The sequence below is a fragment of the Balearica regulorum genome, chromosome 16 (genome assembly GCF_011004875.1).
Source record: "Balearica regulorum gibbericeps isolate bBalReg1 chromosome 16, bBalReg1.pri, whole genome shotgun sequence".
Lineage (NCBI taxonomy): Eukaryota > Metazoa > Chordata > Aves > Gruiformes > Gruidae > Balearica > Balearica regulorum.
In genome coordinates, this window is record NC_046199.1 from 10,644,202 (window position 1) to 10,664,403 (window position 20,202).

At 39.0% G+C, this 20,202-nt stretch overlaps 1 protein-coding gene across 2 annotated transcripts; it reads left to right on the top strand.

The window, feature by feature from the left end:
• Positions 1-1,485: 1,485 nt before the first annotated feature.
• Positions 1,486-19,288, top strand: YTHDF1 (YTH N6-methyladenosine RNA binding protein F1). 2 transcript variants are annotated; one of them, XM_075769147.1, is made up of 5 exons: positions 1,486-1,920; positions 2,342-2,366; positions 3,874-3,953; positions 10,199-11,802; positions 17,796-19,288. In XM_075769147.1, exons 1-4 carry the CDS (start codon positions 1,894-1,896, stop codon positions 11,771-11,773), a joined length of 1,707 nt encoding a protein of 568 aa, XP_075625262.1. In that variant the 5' UTR covers positions 1,486-1,893; the 3' UTR covers positions 11,774-11,802; positions 17,796-19,288. The 2 variants fall into 2 exon arrangements, with proteins under 2 accessions (XP_075625262.1, XP_010301931.1); XM_010303629.2 differs by having other exon boundaries at positions 10,199-11,725.
• The last annotated feature ends 914 nt before the right edge of the window (positions 19,289-20,202 follow it).

A 20,202-nucleotide genomic window follows, 5' to 3' on the forward strand; every position in this document is an offset into this window, starting at 1 on the left:
ATAGTCACATAGTTTCTATATCAAGACTAGTGAACATACACAATCACATGGGCTCCAGAGCAGTGCCCACCACCCAAGCATCCAGGACGAGCCTTTCCCTTGTCCTTCCAGACAGATGTACCACTCTCTAGCCACACTGCTCACTTTTCTCTATCATTTGAAACACTGCTCCGTACATCGCCTCTCCAGCTCATCCAGGGACTCTCAAGAGCAGAGACTTACTTTGTCCATAGCTAGACAGTAGCCAACAGAATTAATATAAAACATGCCAGTTACTACTTGCTACCTAAGTCAAAAAAAGAACCCAAAGCATCTCCAGGTGCTGAGGATTAATTCAGTGCTCATTCTTCCTTATCTCTCAATGAATGATCAGAAAAATGACAAAAGAAAGTAGATGATTAATTTCAGGTATTTTATTAGAATAGAAACTCAAACTAACAATGTCCAGACACACGAACACAGGGAAGACTCCAGTTTTAACTGCATCTAAAGGAAAGGATGATTGCATTGTTTAGTAACTTTCACGAGGACTAGAATTTGCCACTTTTATCCCCAAAATCAAGCATGGAAATGCTACAAACAAGACTTTGTAACTTCTGGAACTACTGTGCGGTATGGTAGGTCTTAACTACTTTGGTCAGAGCACTAGCTCCTGGTGAATGCAGTAATGAGACTGGATGCAATCATCACACACGTAGTTACTAGGCCCAGTTTGGGCCCCAAGTTATTTCCTCAGGCAAGAACAACCCACCATGCACAAGAAGCAGAAATATAATCGTCAATGAGGTATAACTCAAATACTAGAAATAAAAGCACATTGCTTTCATTTAATCCAATTTTTCCTTAAGCCAGCCCTCCCTAAAAATTACAGCAATTCAACTTTGGCATAAAGCAGCACTGAATGATTACAACTCTGGCACCTTATTCAATACTGCTTTATTTCCTAAACTTCCTTCAGCAGAGCACATAGGTAAATGACAAGTCTCCTCTAAAACCACCAGTTTGCTTCTTGGCCCTGCTGAAATCAACATAAGCTATGGTAAGGGTCCGAGATATCACCCAGGTTCTGCAGAATAGCAGCTGGAAGGAAAATACAATTAATTAACCCGGTTAAAAAACACGCTCAGGGCAGCTGCAGGCTGGTTGTGACTGAGGATCCCAGCCGCAGCTACCTCAGGCCCCAGGGCCGGACCCGCACCGCCTGCAGGCTGGTGTGAGGGGAGACCGGCCTCCCTCAGCTCCTCGGGCCACAAGTGAGCCTGCATGGCCGAGCCTAGGGGCAAGGGATCCCGCGTACAGCCTCGCAAAGGCCGAGTGAGAGGAGGAGGGGACCCGGGAAGGGAGAAGGAACCGGGGAAGGTAGAGGCAGCCGCCCGCCGCGCCTCAGCCTGCCCGCGCATGCGCAGCAAGTGCCACCGTGCTCTGCGCGCCTTCCCCCCCCACCCCGCCTGCGCCTGGCTGTGCTTTCCCGGCGTGCCCCGCGCGCTCTCGGCGTTGACGTCACCGCAGCCCGGCGCCCGCCGCCATTGGAGTTGGAGGCTCTGGTTCCATCCCTCGCTGCGGCCCGACGGTGGCGGGCAGGCCCGGGCGGCGCGGCCCGGGGGCATGTGAAGAGACGGGGCCGGCAGGGTGAGGCGAGGCGCGGGACCGGCGCCGGCCTACCGTCCCACCGTCCCCCGGGTCCCCTGAGGAGACGCCGAGCGGCGGCGCGCGCGCCAGCGGCCCCTTTCCCTCCCCCTCGGCCTCGGCCCCTTCCCCTCCCCGGCCGCCGCCTGAGGGGAGAGGAGCTGCCGCCGCCCCTCCGCCAGGCCCCGGTGCTCCGCGCCCCGCCGAGCGGCCCTGCCTTCTCCCCCAGCCCTCTTTGCTGAACCACGGCGGCCCTGTACATGAATTATGTCTGCCACAAGCGTTGACCCTCAGGTAAGTAGCGAAACGAAGCGCGGGGCCTGCCTCCTCCCCCCCCGGGGGCGGGGGTGGGGGGGTTCTCTTGCAGGCCGGTGCGTGCCTGTGTCCCCGGAGAGGCTTTTCTTCTCCCTCCCGGCATCGCTGGAGCTTAATCTTGCTCGTTAACTTCCCCCCGTGGGCACAGCACGTTCCCACTGCTTTTCGAGGGCCGTGGCCATTTCCAGGGGAGGCCAGTGCTGAGTGATACGTTCAACATACTCCTCAATACCATTTTAAACAAACCCTGATATGTTGTTAGCTGTTTCTGTGAGCCTTTTATCCATCCTCAAAAGCTGCATGTTTTGCAGTGACAATATAAGCGTTTTTCTAAAATTAACTTTTTTCTTTCTTTTTTTTTTTTCTTTTCTTTACCCAATCATGTGCCGTGGTTTCCCAGAGACCGAAAGGACAGGATAATAAAGGTGAGGATCATGCTGAGATCTGATCGTCTAAATTGTTGCTGTAACAAATGAATTATGCAGGTACCTGTAGGTGAGCAGAAAGATATTGCTCTTAATCCTTATGGATAACATCTGAAACAAAGGAAGTTGTGCTTTGTTTAAAAAAATAACATATACTGTTATTTATACGAGCTTGCTCGCATCCCACTTAATGCTACGGAGCTTACAGTGGGAAGGACGATGTGTTAGTACTAAATATAATAATGCTTTTCATTTCCTTAAAGCAGTTTTCTACATAAAGTCACAAGGATATGCCCTATTTAATAATTTTTACATACTTTTGCATAGTCTCATCCTGCTATATTAATACAGTTGTGTTACTGATCTGCTGTTGACTGATACGTGTACTAGTTGTCATGTATAAGCCTACAAACTTCATTATCTAAGGAATTTTAAATCAAAAATAGTTAACTTCTGATGAGTTAACAAGCTTTTTATGATAACTCCTGTGCTTTGTTTGAAGTTAAACTGAACATCAAGTCATCTGAGAAAATACCTTGATTGTTACTGGGATTGCTAATAAGTATGTAACTGTTTAGGCTTAGAAACTAAGAATATTCAACTCATAAATGTTTTTCAATGTGTCTTAACCTGCCCTAAAACTCCAGCTACTTCTAGTTACTGGAAGTTTGAGACTATTTCCTATGTTTGTAAATGCTTTTTTACCTCTTCCTGATAAATTTTGCAGAAATATTCTGGTAAATTCCCAGACTTGTTTGCTAAGCATCCTATTTGGTGTAGTGTTACTTTTAGTTTAGTTCAGCTGTTCTATGAAATAGTTGTTTTATTTACGTATCACATAATGTGTTTGACCTTATTTTCTTAACTTTAAAGCAAACAATAGAAATTATTCAAGTGACCTAATAACAGTTCTGGGTTTGTGTATCTTTCAGTAATGGATTTTGAATGCTTTTCATACATTAATTTATGCTTAAGTAGGCCTTTGATTATGGCAGATATCTCTATTTTACACATGAGAAAGTTGAGACTTAAATTTTCCTGAAAATGTCAGGATATCAAGGTACTCAGCCATCATTATTTCATAATTAAATGTAACCTCATCTTATTTTAGCCAACTTTGAGTTAAAGAAACAGTTAATAATACATGCTGAGAGAACTGTGAATTAGTTTCTGGGAGTTTTAATTACAGACCAGAACAATAGATGCTGTTTCCCAAAATTCTTGTCAATAATTTTTACTATTTTGTTCAGAGGTAATTCGTATGAGTTGCCTATTCACTTTTGACTGTATAATATAATTTTTTTTTATAATTTACTCAAATTTAGTTTTGTAAGCAATAATATCAAGAGAAACTTTTTTGGGGGAATAATGTCATCTCTTGGTATTTTTATGAGTCTTCATGCTATGAATAAGATATACAGCTTTTTGATAAAATAACATAGGATGGAAATCTTTAGTGAAATGCTACTAAGCAGTGTTATAATATATTGCAACCTTTTTCTTCTAGTACAAAATGGTTCATTACATCAGAAGGATACAGTTCATGACAACGATTTTGAACCTTACCTTTCTGGGCAGTCAAATCAGGTTAGTGTATTTTTAACTTAGGCTTTTTTCTTAGCCATGCTGTTGGCACTCAATTCATAGGATTGTGTTGAGGGAGCAAATTCCTTAAATAGAAATGGAAAAAGAAATGACTAGCATATTGTGTTACTTGGTAATACAACTAGCATTTGTGCTCGCAAAGCTAATATTACTCTGCATATCCAGATGGCCACAAGTGAAAATGAAGTTAATGCTCCAACTAGTGTCTGCTGATTGCTCCTCAAATTGCAGGTTATTGATACGGCTGGACTGTGACAGACTATTTGATCTTAGAGTTCTTTGATAGATGAGTTGCACGTGGGAGTCTGAAGGTTCTACTTTTGGGCTCTCCTGATTTGTATAATCCTAGAAACGAGTGTAGTTGAAACTTGGTTTCGATGATTTCTGTATAGCTTGTAGAGTTGTCCTGTTTGCTTTTTACACTCAGCAAATATTGTTCTTTCAAGTCCTCTGAAATATCTGAAGAATTAAAAATGTGTTATTTTAAGAGTAAGGCACTGTAATGTAAGCTCTCAATATAACCTAGTTCATTATAATGTATGCTAAATCAACATCCATGACTTAAATAGCATTATAATTAAAAATATCTTTTAATTGAAGTAGTTATTAACATTCAGCTCTTTGAAATGAACAAAATGTATAGAAAAAGGAGATGCAAAAGGTTTTATTTCACAAATATAAAATACCATTTCAGAGAGAAAGAGATGCAGACCTAGAGGTACATCATTATTTCTTGGCAGAAAGGCTAAGCGTTATGTTTTAAAAGGGAAATTTATAATTCAGCCTGAAGCTGATAGAAGCCCGTGTTAATATTGGTCATAGCACTGAACTTGCTTGCAAAACAAAATTATTCTACATGCTAAAAATAATAGCGTATGATGTGGTGCTCTCTTCCATTTGTGGAAGTTGTGCTTTAATCTTGAACATGAACACTAGAGTGAACAGTATCAGTTCATGGCCTGTGTATTGGTTATCTTCAAGGTGTATTAAACATTTTTGTTAGGCAGTCAGATAGATGGAACTGTTTTGGATCATAGCAGCTTTTGGGAAAGGTGCAAACTTTAGCACAATATAGATGTACTTGAGCTTGTTTCCATCCTGGAAGCAGTTGAGACACACCACTATGGAAGTCAGGACAAGTGTGTATATGACAGCATGAATTGTCATCTGAGCTCTGCACTGTGTGGGTTCTGGCTCCTGAGCTAAGCTTCGTAGTCCTCTGCAGCATAGATGTGTTCTCCAGATTTATACAAAGTTAAAATGATTTAATGGGAAACATGCCCTCTTCTCTTGATTTAATGTACTGTAGCAGGTATAAAAGCAGGAAACTTGCGGGGGGGGAAGTAAAATTTTCTGAAATTCCACTTCATCGCATGTGTATGTAATTTTTAATTACTTAAAACCAAGGTATGTTTTTCTAATGTGAAATATACTGAACATTACACTTAATAGATGGTTCTACAGTTTTTCTATATTAGAGTTTAATTCTAGGAAATTTGTCTTGGCTGTCAACAAGCGCATTTATTAGCTTTGAATAGAAAATTTGCTATAACTATTAGAATTTCCATAATTTTAATAAAGTTTTTTTACGTGAAAGTGTAGCTCCACTAACCGATTTACTTATGCTGCAGTAAGAAATTGGCATGCTGCAAAGAACAATTGTGTTGGTCGTCTTACAATTTTAAGTGGAAAGTGACAGTAGCATTAATTAGGACTGTGAGATTTTTGTACTGAAGACAACCATGTTTCTGAACAAAGCCTTATTATCTAGTTAGATTTATTCAGCTCTTTAAAATTATTACAAAATATAAGCAACTTACAAAAAATGATTTGAAACTGATTGGATATTTAAAAAAACCCAAACATTTAAGAAATTAGAAAAATATTTAAAAAATTAAAACCCTAGCTGATGCAACGATATTTGACATCAAAGATCAACTGTAGGTTGGTAATAATGTGTTAATTTCATCTTTTAAAAATACATATTAATCTTTAAAATTAGTATTGAGCATGTTGTATAATCAAATAAAATATAATTGTCTTCCATATTTCTGTTGAAAACTGCTCCTAAGTAGTACTGCCGCCTTTTCTTTCCATAAAGGTTCTAGTGTCCAAGTAGCAGTAGTTACTACAGATCAAATTTGAGATGTTACAGGTTTTTGTTATAAAGCATACTAAAAGTACTTTTAAGTGCAAAGGGAACTGAGTGAAGTAGAGTATTCATATACAAAGTTATTCTGAAAGCAGAAAGGCATTCCCCATGTGATGTCATCCAGAACCAAAAGATTTATAAGTAACAGGGAATTACTAGTAAGCAGCATACTTTTTGGAAGGGAATCTTCCTTTCTCCCACGAACAGAATGGTTGGGTTTGGGTTTTGTTTGGTTTTTTAATTAAAAATTAATTAAGAAGTATGGAAGGGTGCAGAAAGGTCAAGGATAAGTTTGTTGAAATAAATGTTCTGCTGTTGCAGTGAAGAACTTCTGTCAGGGTTTTTTTTACACACTCTGGCATAAAGCCAGTCAAAATAGATCGAATGTTTTGTAAGGATGTCTGCTGAAACTTTCCTTCAATCTTGTAAGAATTCTTCTGGAAACTTTACAGGCTGTGTGACAGAAAGTGACAGTCTCAAGAATTGTGTAGAATCCTTTAGCAGAAATATTTTAGGACAAAACACCTGCTTTCTCTAGGCTTATTGTTTTTGCTCTTAATAAATTCTAAATCTGTAGAATATATGAATATAAATAATTCTTCAGAGATACTTATGTCTCCTCCCTTTGTGCATTTGTTTTTACATTTCTCTTAATATTAACACTTTAAGGTATAATACATAGCAATCTCAAAGTAGTGTCTTTCAGAAAAATGACATTTCTATATGCTAAATATTGATTGTTTTAGCTTGGGAGTCTAAGAAAACTTAATGCACTTTAGAGGATCGTCTCTTAGGAAGGTGGATTGTGTACCTCTTGTTAATGATAGAATTTGCATGTAAATAAAGGCAGCATGAATAGTGGCAGAGATTATTTCTTTTGAATCAAAACCACTGGGTTTAGGCTGTTTAAATCTCAAGTGGTTGCAGTACTGTATGTAAATCTTGGAGACATTTTATGGTATTATTCCGTATATGGGAAGTAAGGATATTGAATTACTCTGTCTTTGGGGTGTCATGGAAGGGAGTCATTAAAAAATGAGCAGTAAAGATGCCTTTCTGTATCAGTTCAGTATTATGCTTATCTTCAGCAAGTTTTTTACTTCATTTTTTGAATGAGCTGAGAAATAATATGATTTTTGGAAAAATGACTAAAGTTCCAGTGCAATTTTGCTGGTCTTGCAGATATATTTTTTTTCAAGTTTGAAATCTTACGGTTTGAAAGAAATCTTAGTTCCTCTTCTTAAAATAATCTTTCTCCATGAGTAAGGAGAGGCTAGCTACTGTTTGACTCATTAACAGGAGGTGTTGACCTTCCCTCCCCCTCGCTGTTAATTACAGTTAGAGTGTCAGTTCGGAAGGTCTTCGGTATATATGCTTCAAGTTTATTTAAAGAGGAATAAAACGTATTTCTAAAATATTCTGCATTTGTTCTTTTGCATTGTTGAATATGAGAAACATACAGAACGCTTCAAAATCAGATGTCAGCAGAAGATTTAGAGTGGAAGGAAAGGCTTGTCAGCTTGGTCTAAGAAGCAGTTGAAAGGGAGGAAAAGCTAGAATTTCAGAGGGGGATATACTGGTTTATAACCGGTCAGTCTCTTAGTATCATAGAGTGGAAAATATGGCACGGTTGGAAAGACAGTAGAAACAGTCTTGCATATTTGTAACTTTACTGCTGAGAGAGGAAGAGGCTTTTGCAAAACGCTGAATAGGGTCTTTCTCAGTTTGAATGGCATGCCATATTTGCATATATTTGTCTCTAGTATACTAGTCACCTTAATTTCCGTTTGTAGTTGTTAGCTCTGCTTACAGCAAACTTGGCATGCTTCTTAGCATCTGATCTCACTGTGGTCCAGTCTATGTCAGAAGTAGCCTTTGCATGTTTTACCACTTGTCGTGGTTTAGCCCCAGCTGGCAGCTGAGCACCATGTGGCTGCCTGCTTGCTCCTCCCTGGTGGGATGGGGAGGAGAACTGAAAGAAAAAGATAAAACTCATGGGTTGGGATAAGGACAGTTTACTAGGACAGCAAAAGAAGAGGAAAATAACAGCAATGCTAATAAAAGAACATACAAAGCAAATGATACACAATACAATTTGCTTACCACCTGGAACCTGATGCCCAGCCTGTCCTGAGCAGTTCCAGCCCCCCCTTAACATACTGAGCATGTCATATGGTATGGAATACGCCTTTGGCTAGTTTGGGTCAGCTATCCTGGCTGTGTCCCTTCCCAGCTTCTTGTGAAAACTCCGTCCCAGCCGAAAACTAGGACGCTATCCAGCCCTTATTCTATACCATCTATGTCATGCCTGGATCCTGCACTTTCCAATTAATCACCACCACTCTTCCTGTCTGATATATATATATATACACACACACGCATGCATGCATGCAGATAGCATTCCCTTACTTTATGGGCCATCCCTTTAAAATGTCTGTTGAGTTCATTTAATCCGTGACTTTGGGTGCCATCTGTCACAACAGTCTCTCAGGGCAGGAGAGATGGTGTGTGCTGTTGGATTGTTGCATGCTACATCCGGAGCTTGTGGCTGGTGTATCTGGCGTGGCCCATGCCCACGGTCTGTGGGTTTGAGGAAGTTGCTGGGTGCCACTTGGTGAAGCCAGTTCTAATTCCATCGTTGCTGCACTTTGCTTGGTTTCATCAAAATTCATTATTTGTTATTTTGGGTGATTTTTACTGTAATACCATAGATATGGCATATAGCAATTGTAGTAGTGATGACATGCAGTAGCAGGGTTATTTAGCAATTAACATCATACAATTTAATTATTGGCTGTTCTCACACAAAATCAAATCCCCTTGAGGTACACATCAGACTTCCCCATCCTTCCACATCACCCACCCAGGTCCTTGAGCAAAAGCAATCCCATGGATGGGTTGCCTTTGCCTGAAGCAGGGCTAACTCAGACTGTCTTCCCCAACATTTTCTTCATGTGCATTACAGGGACTTTATCCCCTTCTACAGCACGTGGAAGTTTTGATTGGGCTCAATTGATAGACACCCCGAGTGTTAACTAACTGGGCAGCCTTTGCTAAATGCGTATCCCAATGTTTGAGTCCATTGTATTGTTCAATTTTCTTGAAATCAGGCTGGTGTGTGATAGGGGATATGATCCACCTCTTTGCCATAGGTGTGTATGAGGTTGTTTCAGAAATGAGTCCCATTGTCTGACTCAATCCTTTCTGGGGTTCCGTGTCACCACAAGACTTGCTTTTCAAGGCCCAGGATAGTGTACCAGGCAGTGGCATGGGGCATAGGATATGTTTCCAGTCATCCGGTGCTTCCACCATTGTAAGTACATGACAGGTTTGTGGGAATGTGATACAATCAATCTGCCAGGCCTCTCCATATTTATATTTCAACCATCATCCTCCATGCCAGAGGGGCTTTAACCGCTTGGCTTGTTTGATTGCAGCACATGTTTCACATTCATGGATAACCTGTGCGATAGCATCCATGGTTACTTCTTTGGCTAGTTTGGGTGAGTGTCCTGGCTGTGTCCCCTCCCAGCTTCTTGTGAAAATTAACCACTTCAGGTATGTTTTGCTTGTTGGGGACTGCTGACCCCTCAAAACAATTCTGTAATGAGGACTTTCATCATATTTTCTGTTATATGTGCTGTCATATAAAAGTAATTTCTTCGAAAACTTCTCCCATGTAGCAGTTCAGAAATACTAAATATCCTTAGTTCTGAGAGACACAAAATATGTTGTTATATAAGTTTCTTGAAATATTTTGGGGTGTTGGGAGATTTAATAATTCTAGAAGAAGCCACTAAATACCCTTAGTAATGTAAATAAGCTTACATGGTTGCAAGATCTCAAATACTAACCTTATTGTGAGCCACTTATTCTGGGGTGTATTAGAAATGCCCAGATACTGCATTTTAGCCCTCAGTCTTTCTTGGAGTGTGAACTAAGATCTGTGATTAGAAATTAAATTACCTTGTCTCTATTGTTCTTTTCTGTTTGGTGATGAACAGTGTTATGACTCTTTATAAATGAAGGAGTTTTTAATATCTGAAGTTACCTTTTTTTTTCTTCTCTTTAACAGAACAGTAGCTATCCATCAATGACTGATCCTTATCTGTCCAGTTATTATCCACCATCTATTGGGTTCCCCTATTCTCTCAGTGAAGCACCATGGTCTACAGGAGGAGATCCTCCTATCCCATATCTCACCACCTATGGACAGCTCAGTAATGGAGATCATCATTTTATGCACGATGCTGTATTTGGACAGCCTGGGGGTCTGGGAAATAATATCTATCAACACCGGTTTAACTTTTTCCCTGAAAATCCTGCCTTCTCAGCTTGGGGAACAAGCGGATCCCAAGGACAGCAGACTCAAAGTTCAGCATATGGGAGCAGCTACAGCTACCCGCCTAGTTCACTGGGCGGTACTATTGTGGATGGACAAACAGGATTTCATAACGATACGTTAAATAAAGCTCCTGGAATGAACAGTATTGAACAGGGAATGGTTGGACTTAAGATTGGTGGAGATGTTACAACTTCGGCGGTGAAAACAGTAGGTTCCGTTGTCAACAGTGCTGGGATGACAGGTGCCCTCTCTGGTAATGGTGGATCTAATGTAAACTTGCCAGTATCTAAACCAACTTCTTGGGCTGCTATAGCTAGCAAGCCTGCGAAACCACAGCCTAAAATGAAAACGAAAACTGGACCTGTAATTGGAGGAGCATTGCCTCCTCCACCTATAAAGCATAATATGGACATAGGTACTTGGGACAATAAGGGTCCTGTAGCAAAAGTTCCTGCCCCCCAACAGATACCTTCTCCTCAGTCTGTCCCACAGCCACAGCAACAAATTGTTCAGCCTGTTCCAACTCAGCCTCCTCCATTGACTCAGCCGCAGTATCAGACCCCTCAGCAGCCACCCCAAAATCGCTGGGTAGCTCCTCGCAACAGAAATGCAGCTTTTGGCCAAAGTGGAGGAACTGGTAACGACAGCAGCTCAGCTGGCAGTACCCAGCCTAACCCTGTTCCAAGTGGCGAGTCCCATCCTGTTCTTGAAAAACTGAAAGCTGCTCACAGCTATAACCCTAAAGATTTTGAATGGAACCTTAAAAATGGACGTGTGTTCATAATAAAGAGCTATTCTGAGGATGATATTCATCGTTCCATTAAGTATTCTATTTGGTGTAGTACAGAACATGGTAACAAACGCCTGGACAGTGCTTTTCGGTCCATGAATAGCAAGGGTCCAGTCTACTTGTTATTCAGTGTCAATGGCAGCGGACACTTCTGCGGGGTAGCAGAGATGAAATCACCTGTGGACTATGGCACCAGTGCAGGTGTCTGGTCTCAGGACAAGTGGAAGGGGAAATTTGATGTCAAGTGGATCTTTGTGAAGGATGTGCCCAACAACCAGCTCCGACACATCAGGCTGGAGAACAATGACAACAAACCCGTTACAAACTCCCGTGATACACAGGAGGTGCCCTTAGAAAAAGCAAAACAAGTGCTTAAAATTATTGCTACTTACAAGCACACGACCTCCATCTTTGATGACTTTTCTCATTATGAAAAGCGCCAAGAAGAGGAGGAGGTGGTGCGGAAGGTAAACTTATTAAAAAATTTATTTTATACACAGATATGGGGAAAATGAAATGTGAAGGCTGCTATGGTGGAAAAAATGTAAGTAGGAATTCAAAATGTTTTTAATACATCTCAACTTGATGGTTTTATGTGTATTTAACAACACAAAAAACAAACTGATGCTTATTTGTCTGTGACAAGCTCATAGCCAATGAGTTTTAAAGCAGAAGGCTAAACAGTAATGCAGGAAAAGGACATTACATTCAGTGTTTTGGAGTTTGATTTATTTTTTTTATCCTAAATGGTTAATAAACTAGAAAATAGTTTCTGTTTCAGAATTGGATTCTGCCAATGATTGCCACTTAAGTTTTTTTGCCTTATAAATATGAGGTGTTTTAACACTGACTGGAACTGGGCTATCAAAATAGATACCTGTGTTAGCATTTGAAATTTGTACGTCACCTTTCAGAGCAAGAAGCCTGATCTTGTTTGTTCAGTTGTTCCCTCTGGAAAAGAAAGAGTTGCATAAATTTGCTGGAATAGTGCTAGAAAGATTGTGTTTCTGCTGCTGAAGTCACATGTATTATTATTTGGGTAAATAAAAGTTTTCAGTTCCCAGGTCTAATCTGTCTACTAATTCTTGAAAAGAAGTTTTGAGTGAAGATGTAATAAGAGAAATTTGGGCAGTAACTGGGAAAGTGTAGTAAAAATTTATATGCACTTTCATGGCTCTAAGTCTACCGCAAGAGACATCTGTCCGTACCCATCCCATGACCTCAGTTTTAAGAACGCCTTTCTCTAATTAGGCAGTCTAGAAGTAATGGACTGACAAAATAATAGGTGTTAGTAATAATATATTTAAATTAATAATAATTATATGTTGTTAATAGTTGCTAAGTAACACTTAAAGTTGCTTGATATTGATAATGTTTCATAAACTTTTTTTTTTGTATAGCATTTCAAATAAAGCATTTATTTGACAGGCTAGTTTAGTGCAGCGCATGCTTGTTTCAAAATGTTTTTGAAGCAAAAACTTAATGCATATTCCTGGAGCTTCAATTGAAGTTGCCATTCTAAAGGGGGGTTTGCCATTTAAAAGTGTAGATAAAATTGCTTTAAGCTGTCTTCATAGAATATACCCTTAAATTATGAGGCAAAAGGACATCAATGTCTTAAGAACTTGTTAGCTCAGTTTTTCCTACCCATCAGATATGATGTGCATAGCATACCTCAACACAGCAGGGAAAGAAAGCTTAAGGCTTTAAGTTTTTCTTGTGTATTCCTGTTGGGTTCCACAAGCTAAAACCTAAAAGCCTTTACTTCAACACTTCATTTCTTCTGTAGACAATTAGCAATTCAATATTTAATGCAACCTATATCTTGAAGAGAGGTGTTCCCTTATATAGGAGAGAATCTTGACTAAGTCAAAAGGCCTGGATTCCTTTCTCCAGTGTTTACAGTCTGTAGTGATAGGAGCTCTAGTCTTGAACAGTGAACTTACTGGCCTGAGGAAGACCTGGGTGGCTGCATACTGAAGGTCCTTTGCTTTGTAGTAGCTCAGGGAGCTGATTTTCAGCTATTGGGCTGATCCCACTTTGGGTTGTTTTGATACGCACAACTATTTCCCACCTTCATTTCAAGTGCTGATTCAATGTTCTTACCCAGGTCACTGCTTTATAACAGGATCAGGTTTTCAAAATAATGTGTTTTTTCTGCCTCATCTAAAACTGAGGCTCTAGCTTATATGATGCATTTAGAAAATAAACTCTGAAGTCTAGTTTAACATTTCTTAGATTCCTCCAAATAGCTTAGAAAATAGGACAATATACAGACAATTGAAGTACACTGAGGAAGATAATAGTGCTAGAGAGGTAAAGCAGATCAGCACCAAGGGAATGAAAATATAACATCCTGCTTGTTGATTGCATTCTATAAAACTATTGTCTCGAAAGTTAGTATTTTCCCCTTCATTGGCTAAATAAATTTTAGAACTCCTACTGATTACTAGAAGAGTTTTTTTGCAGGATATGTACACACTTAAATTTCTTACTGTTGAGAAGTTTGTGCTATTGAAGTTGAAGCCTTCCTGTTGCACAGTTAACCTTCCTATGACAATAAGTTCTGAAGAATCTTACTGCCAGTATCTTATGACCTAATTGACATTTTCAGATGGTTGTTTGTATATGTGCCATCTTAATTGGTTTTCAATTTGCAGTGGTTTTGATTCATTATACTCTGTTTAGCAGGAAAATTACGTGTTGAAATTTTGTGCTTCCATTTCACCACTGCTGTGATTACAAAGGGCTAGAATTCTTAAAAAAATCTACACATGGAGAACTTGAATTCTTTCATTTCATTTATACATAAATATTTAGTGGGGAAGAATAACTTCATGTAATCTGTACCATGCAAGCCACTAGCATTTTGGTTCTTTAGATGGTTATGCTATTTCCTTAACTAATGTGTGCAGTGTAAGCTTCAGTGTGTGCTCTCTGAGTTTAACTGATCTAGGAACACCAAATAATCAGATGAGGATTAGGCAGGTGTATTGCTGGATGAAATTCACTACAGTGCCAAAGATTCATCAGTGTTACCAACATTGTTTAAGGACTGTATCATCATCTAGAATTGAGGGACGATTTGTTCGTGCTAGGATGTAAGTCCAGCTTTTCATTTGCCATAGTAATAAACTCTTTATCCCAGTCTGGTGACCCAGAAAAGGAGTAATAGAAGGATATTGGTGTCTGGAATGAAGTAGCAAAGAAGTGAGCGGCATGAAATCTCTCCTGAGCCTCATAGCATTTTCCAGTCAGTTTCCAGGGCCACTACAGTGTCCACAAAGAGACCAGCTTCCATGATTAAAGCTGGTGCTCTTAAAACATTAAAAAGTTGCAACATGTGTGAGAGAGCTTCTTTAAAAAGAAAATACAGTATCATGTGTCATTATTAACATTCCCTAAAGACATGCTTGCATAGTCTTAACAAAATTGTTTTCCGAAGTTAAAAAGCATGTAAAGAAAATAAACTTGTTTCAGATTTTGGTATTTTTATTTTCATCTCATGTGGTAGGATGGATGGATTAATCTACTGTCAGCAACTCATCTTTATACATCTGTATTTAACTAGATGTTCATAGTGACTGGACTGCTGTGCTATCATCTGTGATCTGTGTCGAGACACTCAGCTATCCGAGGCCAGCACCTTGGTATTGTGCTGGAATTGCTGAGTAGTCTTATCTCAGAAAGCCCTTGAATCACCAAGCTTAGTTTCTCCTTTTGGGTGATTAAATATTGTCAAGTGTTAGCTAGTGCATGTTGTCACTTAGAAAATACTAATTTTCTTCTAGCGTTGTGTATTTCCTTTCAGTGTGCTTTCTGTGAAGACATTCATTGACACAGAACTCTTAAGGATGGAATACTGTCCTTCCTCCAAATTTGTAATTAAAAACCATTTATATTTTAAGATTGATACTAATTGTGTTTCCTGGTATAAAGATAGCATTTCCATTTTTGTGTCAGAAGAAGATGAATGCTTTCATCCCACTGACCTTAACAAATAAAGTTTAGTAGGAAGGTTGACAGCTACTTCAGACTGAGGTGAAGCAAACAAAAGTTTCTGCAGGTTTTGTGAAAACCACTTTTTCCTGTGTGTGAAGACTGTATCTATTAATGTCATGAAGCAGAAGTATGCAACAGGAGCTCCCCTGTGAGATATGGGAGAATTCCCCTGGAGAAGAGAAAATATGAAGGCTCCAGATGGATCTTCAGAACCAAAATGAACAAAGCTTTGTTAGTTGCTTACAAAACTGCTGGTACTTGCTTGCAGTTGTGCTAAATAGCGCTAGTAAGGAAGAGAATTTGAGAGTTAGAGCTTCTAAAAGAGCCGTGCTCAAGAGCACGAAGAATTGTTGCATTGGTTTCCTCTCTCTCAGTTTATATGGTTTCAGACACTTTTAAAAAGGAAGACTCAGGTTAGCCCCTGAGAGAGAAAGCAAGCAGCAAGGTAGGAGGAACTGCTTAACTTGCTCAATAAATAGCACTTTTTACTGAATTACAAAGCCTGAGCTGAATCTCTGAATGCCATAAGCATACTTTCTTGGTACCAGGTAGGAGTCACAGGTGCTAGCCTGTCTTCTATTTATGTAAGACTATTCCATGAGAATGGAACTCTTTGACTTTTAAAGAAAGTGGGATTATGGGGGTCAGTGGATGACTACACAGAAAACTAAAACTACATTTTGTAAGGTGGCAATGGGAGACAATGGGCTGATGAGCATGGTAGGGCAGTGAAGCAGAGTAAAGGGGATTTGCCACCTTAGAAATAGAAGTATGATGGAAAAAATTCTTGTTTGGAAGCCTGAAAATGGGGTTGATAGAATTCAGTTAGATTCTTTCTAACCACCTTTTGTTTGAAATGTCAGGGAGCCATAACTTTCATTGACAGTTATCATAAATCAGCAGTTAAAAGATAGGAGGAATATAAGGTTTTTTTAAACAAATTATACCACTTTATACAGTCTGTTTTGTTGATTTGATAAACCAATTTTGCTATCTTTTACTTCCCTCTTAAATCATAGATTAAGAATTTATACTAGACTTTGTTGACTTAATTTTGTTATGAAAATTGAAATATTAATATTAATCTGAAGGCAGAAATCAATGTATTTCATTTTTTAAAAACTCTTCTGATTTTATGCTGTGACCAGCTGAAGTAACAAATACAGTCTGTTACATTTATAATGTTTCATATATTTGCAGATAAGCGTTATATCATAACAGAAACAATTCCGAGATGACTTTTATACAGAAAGATTCCACAAAACAAGTAAAATCTGAAGGCGTTAGTTTAGGACTTGACTGTTGTTTATGCTAAGGCTATTTCACAATTTTCTTGCTTGAAACAGGGTTTGGTGCTGTATTGATGCATTCGAGTACAGTTCACAAAGTAGAGTATCTACATTAACAGTTTTCCACTAACAGTCTGTTTTAAACACCATTGGGATGAAATGGAAAACAGTAAGGCTGAACCCCTTCTACTTAGTCTGCATGGTGTCCTGGCTGGAAGAGGGCACTGGCCTAAAGATACAGCAGTGTATTTTATTTGACTTGTCTGCTGTTGTCTGCATGTTCTGCAACTTATGGGGCTCCTGAAACAATTGCTGAAAAAGTCCCCTCTTTCTTGTTTGTGTGTTGTTCAACTTGCCTGTGTTAAGTCCTGTGCAAATCCTCTGCTCTAGATCAGAGCAGAGGCATGACTATTTACTGCTGGGAGAGCATAAGTTGGGTGAACTTAGGGAAATTGAGGGATGCCTGCAGCTATCCCTTCCATTACTCTTACCTGTTTTCGGTATCTGGGGTTAGCAGAAACTTTTGAGAGAGATTTCAAAGAACCTGCAGCTTCTGTGCTCTGAAACACTTAGAAATTCTTGGGTGGTTCAGCGTAGCTGTGCTGGTTTTTATCAGACCACACAAAGGTACCTGACTTTTCTTCCACCTGATGATGGTTTGGTTGTTTTTTTTTCCCCCCTTCCCTGACTAGTCAAATATTTCACAGTGCCTCCCAGAATAGTTGAACAGATAGGAAGAATTAGGAACAGAGCTCAAATTTCTAGAGAGCTCAAATTCCTACTTTTATTGAATGTGACTAAACTCCAAAATCATTTGAATGCTTCAAAATTACACCGGTTCTGTGGAGTTCAGTAATCTACCATCTCCTTTCTGCTCATGTATTGGTTGCGTTACTACTGCACTAGCTAAAATAATCCAGAAAGTAGAATACTGCAGGTCCTGTTTCTGCCTAGGAATGTTGTTGATATTCCATGCCTTTCTTACTGTGACCTTCACCTGCGCTCAGTTTGAAATGACCAAAGGTATTCATTCAGCTGTTCCACTTGAAGCTGCGCTTAATATTGTTATCAGGTCCTTGGGCAGCTTGTCAGGTATATAAAATATATTTATAAAATGTAGCAGCAATGTTTTAACAAAGCATTTAATTGTCTGGGATCGCATTAGTGCTGTTATACGACTAAAATCTTTTTGCTTGTTCATTTGAGTAAAATCTTTCTTAACTTTTAACTTTTTTTCTCTTTGCAGGAACGTCAGAATCGCAACAAACAATAAGAATAAGAATAAACATATACAGTTTGATATATATACTAGAACTGATATTAAATTCGACTATGAGAAACAAAATTTAAGTATACTGGTGCTGTATCCTGGCATCAGGACAAACTAAAGCTTTCAGCTCCAATGTATCTTCTCGTGCAGGGGAAATTAAGTTGTCGCATCTTTAAGTACATTGTAGTTTATTTTTGCCCAAGTGGATCTGCATTAATTTGTATCTTTTTTTCTATGTAAAATTCTGTAGAAATCATTAATAAAAGTGTGTCTGGTTTTATTTTTTTTAAGTGGTAAACAGTTATATTAACCTAATGTGGACCTATACATGAGCATACTAAAGTGTCAGTGCTTCCCAAAGACTTTATTTTGGCACAAATTATGTTCCTAGCCAGATATAGCAATTATGGAGAATACATGACAAATCTTCCTTTATCCTCCTCCCAAACCCTTTTTCTTCATGGCGGAAGTAAGAAACCATGCATTGATTTTGTCATTTAAAAAACTTTTAAGATACTGCACTTCAGAATTTCGAAATGAAAGAGCTAAATTTCTGATCACTTTGTGCAGCTGCTATGCCTCTTTATTTATCTGTACAATTACACTTTTAAAATTGCTAATGCGCCATGTTGGTTTTTTCCTGTCTAGTAGAAAATCAAATTGTCAGTGAAATTGTTTCTCTGGAAAATATTTCCCTTTCACATTCTGTTAACCAGTGCTTCAGTGTGCATTTGTTATACCATATCCTGCCGAGAGCGAGTGAGATGCTTTCTCTCAGCCATAATTCTGCTTTACGGTTTTTGTAGCTTAATTAAATAATAATGTGATGCTATCAACATTGCAGGGGTTTTGGACAATGTGTTTAAACCTGTTTCAGCTTTCAGGTGTTATTAGTTAATTGCAGATCATTTTTAATCTTTCCCTTCATTACTCCCTCCCACCCCCCCAAATCCTAATGCCATTTAAAGTTTTTATACCAATAATGCTGAGCTTTAACGTAGGAACTAATAGTACGGATAATATGATGGATTATGCCTCAGATGTTTAAAATTGACAGTGTGTATGTCTAATTTTTTTCTGTTCGATGAGTAAAAAAACCTGTTTTAAGAAACTGAATTTGCTGTCATGTTTTTGTGGAGTGAGGGGACTGTCGGAGAACCTGTCACCAACTGGAGTTCCAGTTAAGCATGGAAATGGTGCTCATGTCCGCTGCTCTAGCACACTGAATCTGCACGTGTTTATTGTAGAGGATCTTTTACTATATTAGAAAGCAAGTATCTTCTGAATACTATTTACTCCAAAAGGACCTCCAATTTAAATAAAGTTTAATCTGTATCATTTAGACTTGTATTTAGAACGTATAACTCTGTCTCTGGACTGTTACTGCCTGTAAGGGGTAATGGACAGCATCAGATTAACTTTTTCCTCTAGGAGAATACAAGCCTTAATAAACAATACATATTTAGCAACTTTGATGTCATTTTCATTTTTTCCCTATTTCCAGTTGTCTTCCTGTGTTATGATCACCCCTTATGCTGACTTGTGAATTAAGTCTAATTTGAGAAGTGTTTTGATTGAATAACTTAGGTGTTTGCTATCAGCACACTTGATAATTGCGGAAGGGTTTTGCAGGATTCCGCAGAGGACATTTAAGCTGCTTTGACTGTCACAATTCCTCAAAGAAAATAAATGCATGTACAGTGTCTGTCACTTGTACATTCCTTTCTCCTTGTGTGGTAGAGAAGCTGGAGAAAATTGGAAGTTGTCCTGTAACCTCCTGAAGGCTGTATTGCAGGCATGGTCCACCGGGATGATAACAGAACTTTCCCAATAGAAGTAAAGCTATGAAGGGTTTCTTTTACAGCAGTTGGCTGTATTTCCCAACTCTAACTTTAGTACATTGGCTTGGTATCTTTTTTTAATTGACTTTTTGAAGCAAAACTGCATTTTATAAACATGTTCTCATCTAATAAAAGCACCTGCTGTTAGTTTCAGTTGTTATGTCAGGACACTTGCAACTGGTGATTCCAGAGCCAAAAAGAATTCAGCTCCATCTGGACCCCGACAAGAAGTTAGTTACACAACTTTTATTTCTTTCTTTAGAGCTGGGGGGAAAAAAAAAATAATCTTTGCTGTGATATACCTATAGACTTCAGGTAAATATTTTCTTTAAAAAAAACCACAAAACACCCCTAACAAACAGCAAAACCCCCAACAAACTGAGAGCCTTTAGCTGAAACCAGTTGGGCTATATTGTTAACAACAGTGATGCTGTGTTTTGTATCTATTATCTGGCTTTGTGGGTAGCAGAAAAAAGTCTTAACAGCTTCAGCACGCAGAGATTTCTTACAGACGCTGCCGTGCTGCGGCTGGGTTGCACAGC

Excerpts from the sequence above, each read along its gene's own strand:
- YTHDF1 (XM_075769147.1), top strand. The coding sequence starts at position 1,894 with ATGTCTGCCACAAGCGTTGACCCTCAG. Across the intron at positions 1,921-2,341 it reads CCACAAGCGTTGACCCTCAG|AGACCGAAAGGACAGGATAA; the intron begins GTAAGTAGCGAA and ends GTGGTTTCCCAG. Across the intron at positions 3,954-10,198 it reads TTTCTGGGCAGTCAAATCAG|AACAGTAGCTATCCATCAAT; the intron begins GTTAGTGTATTT and ends TCTCTTTAACAG.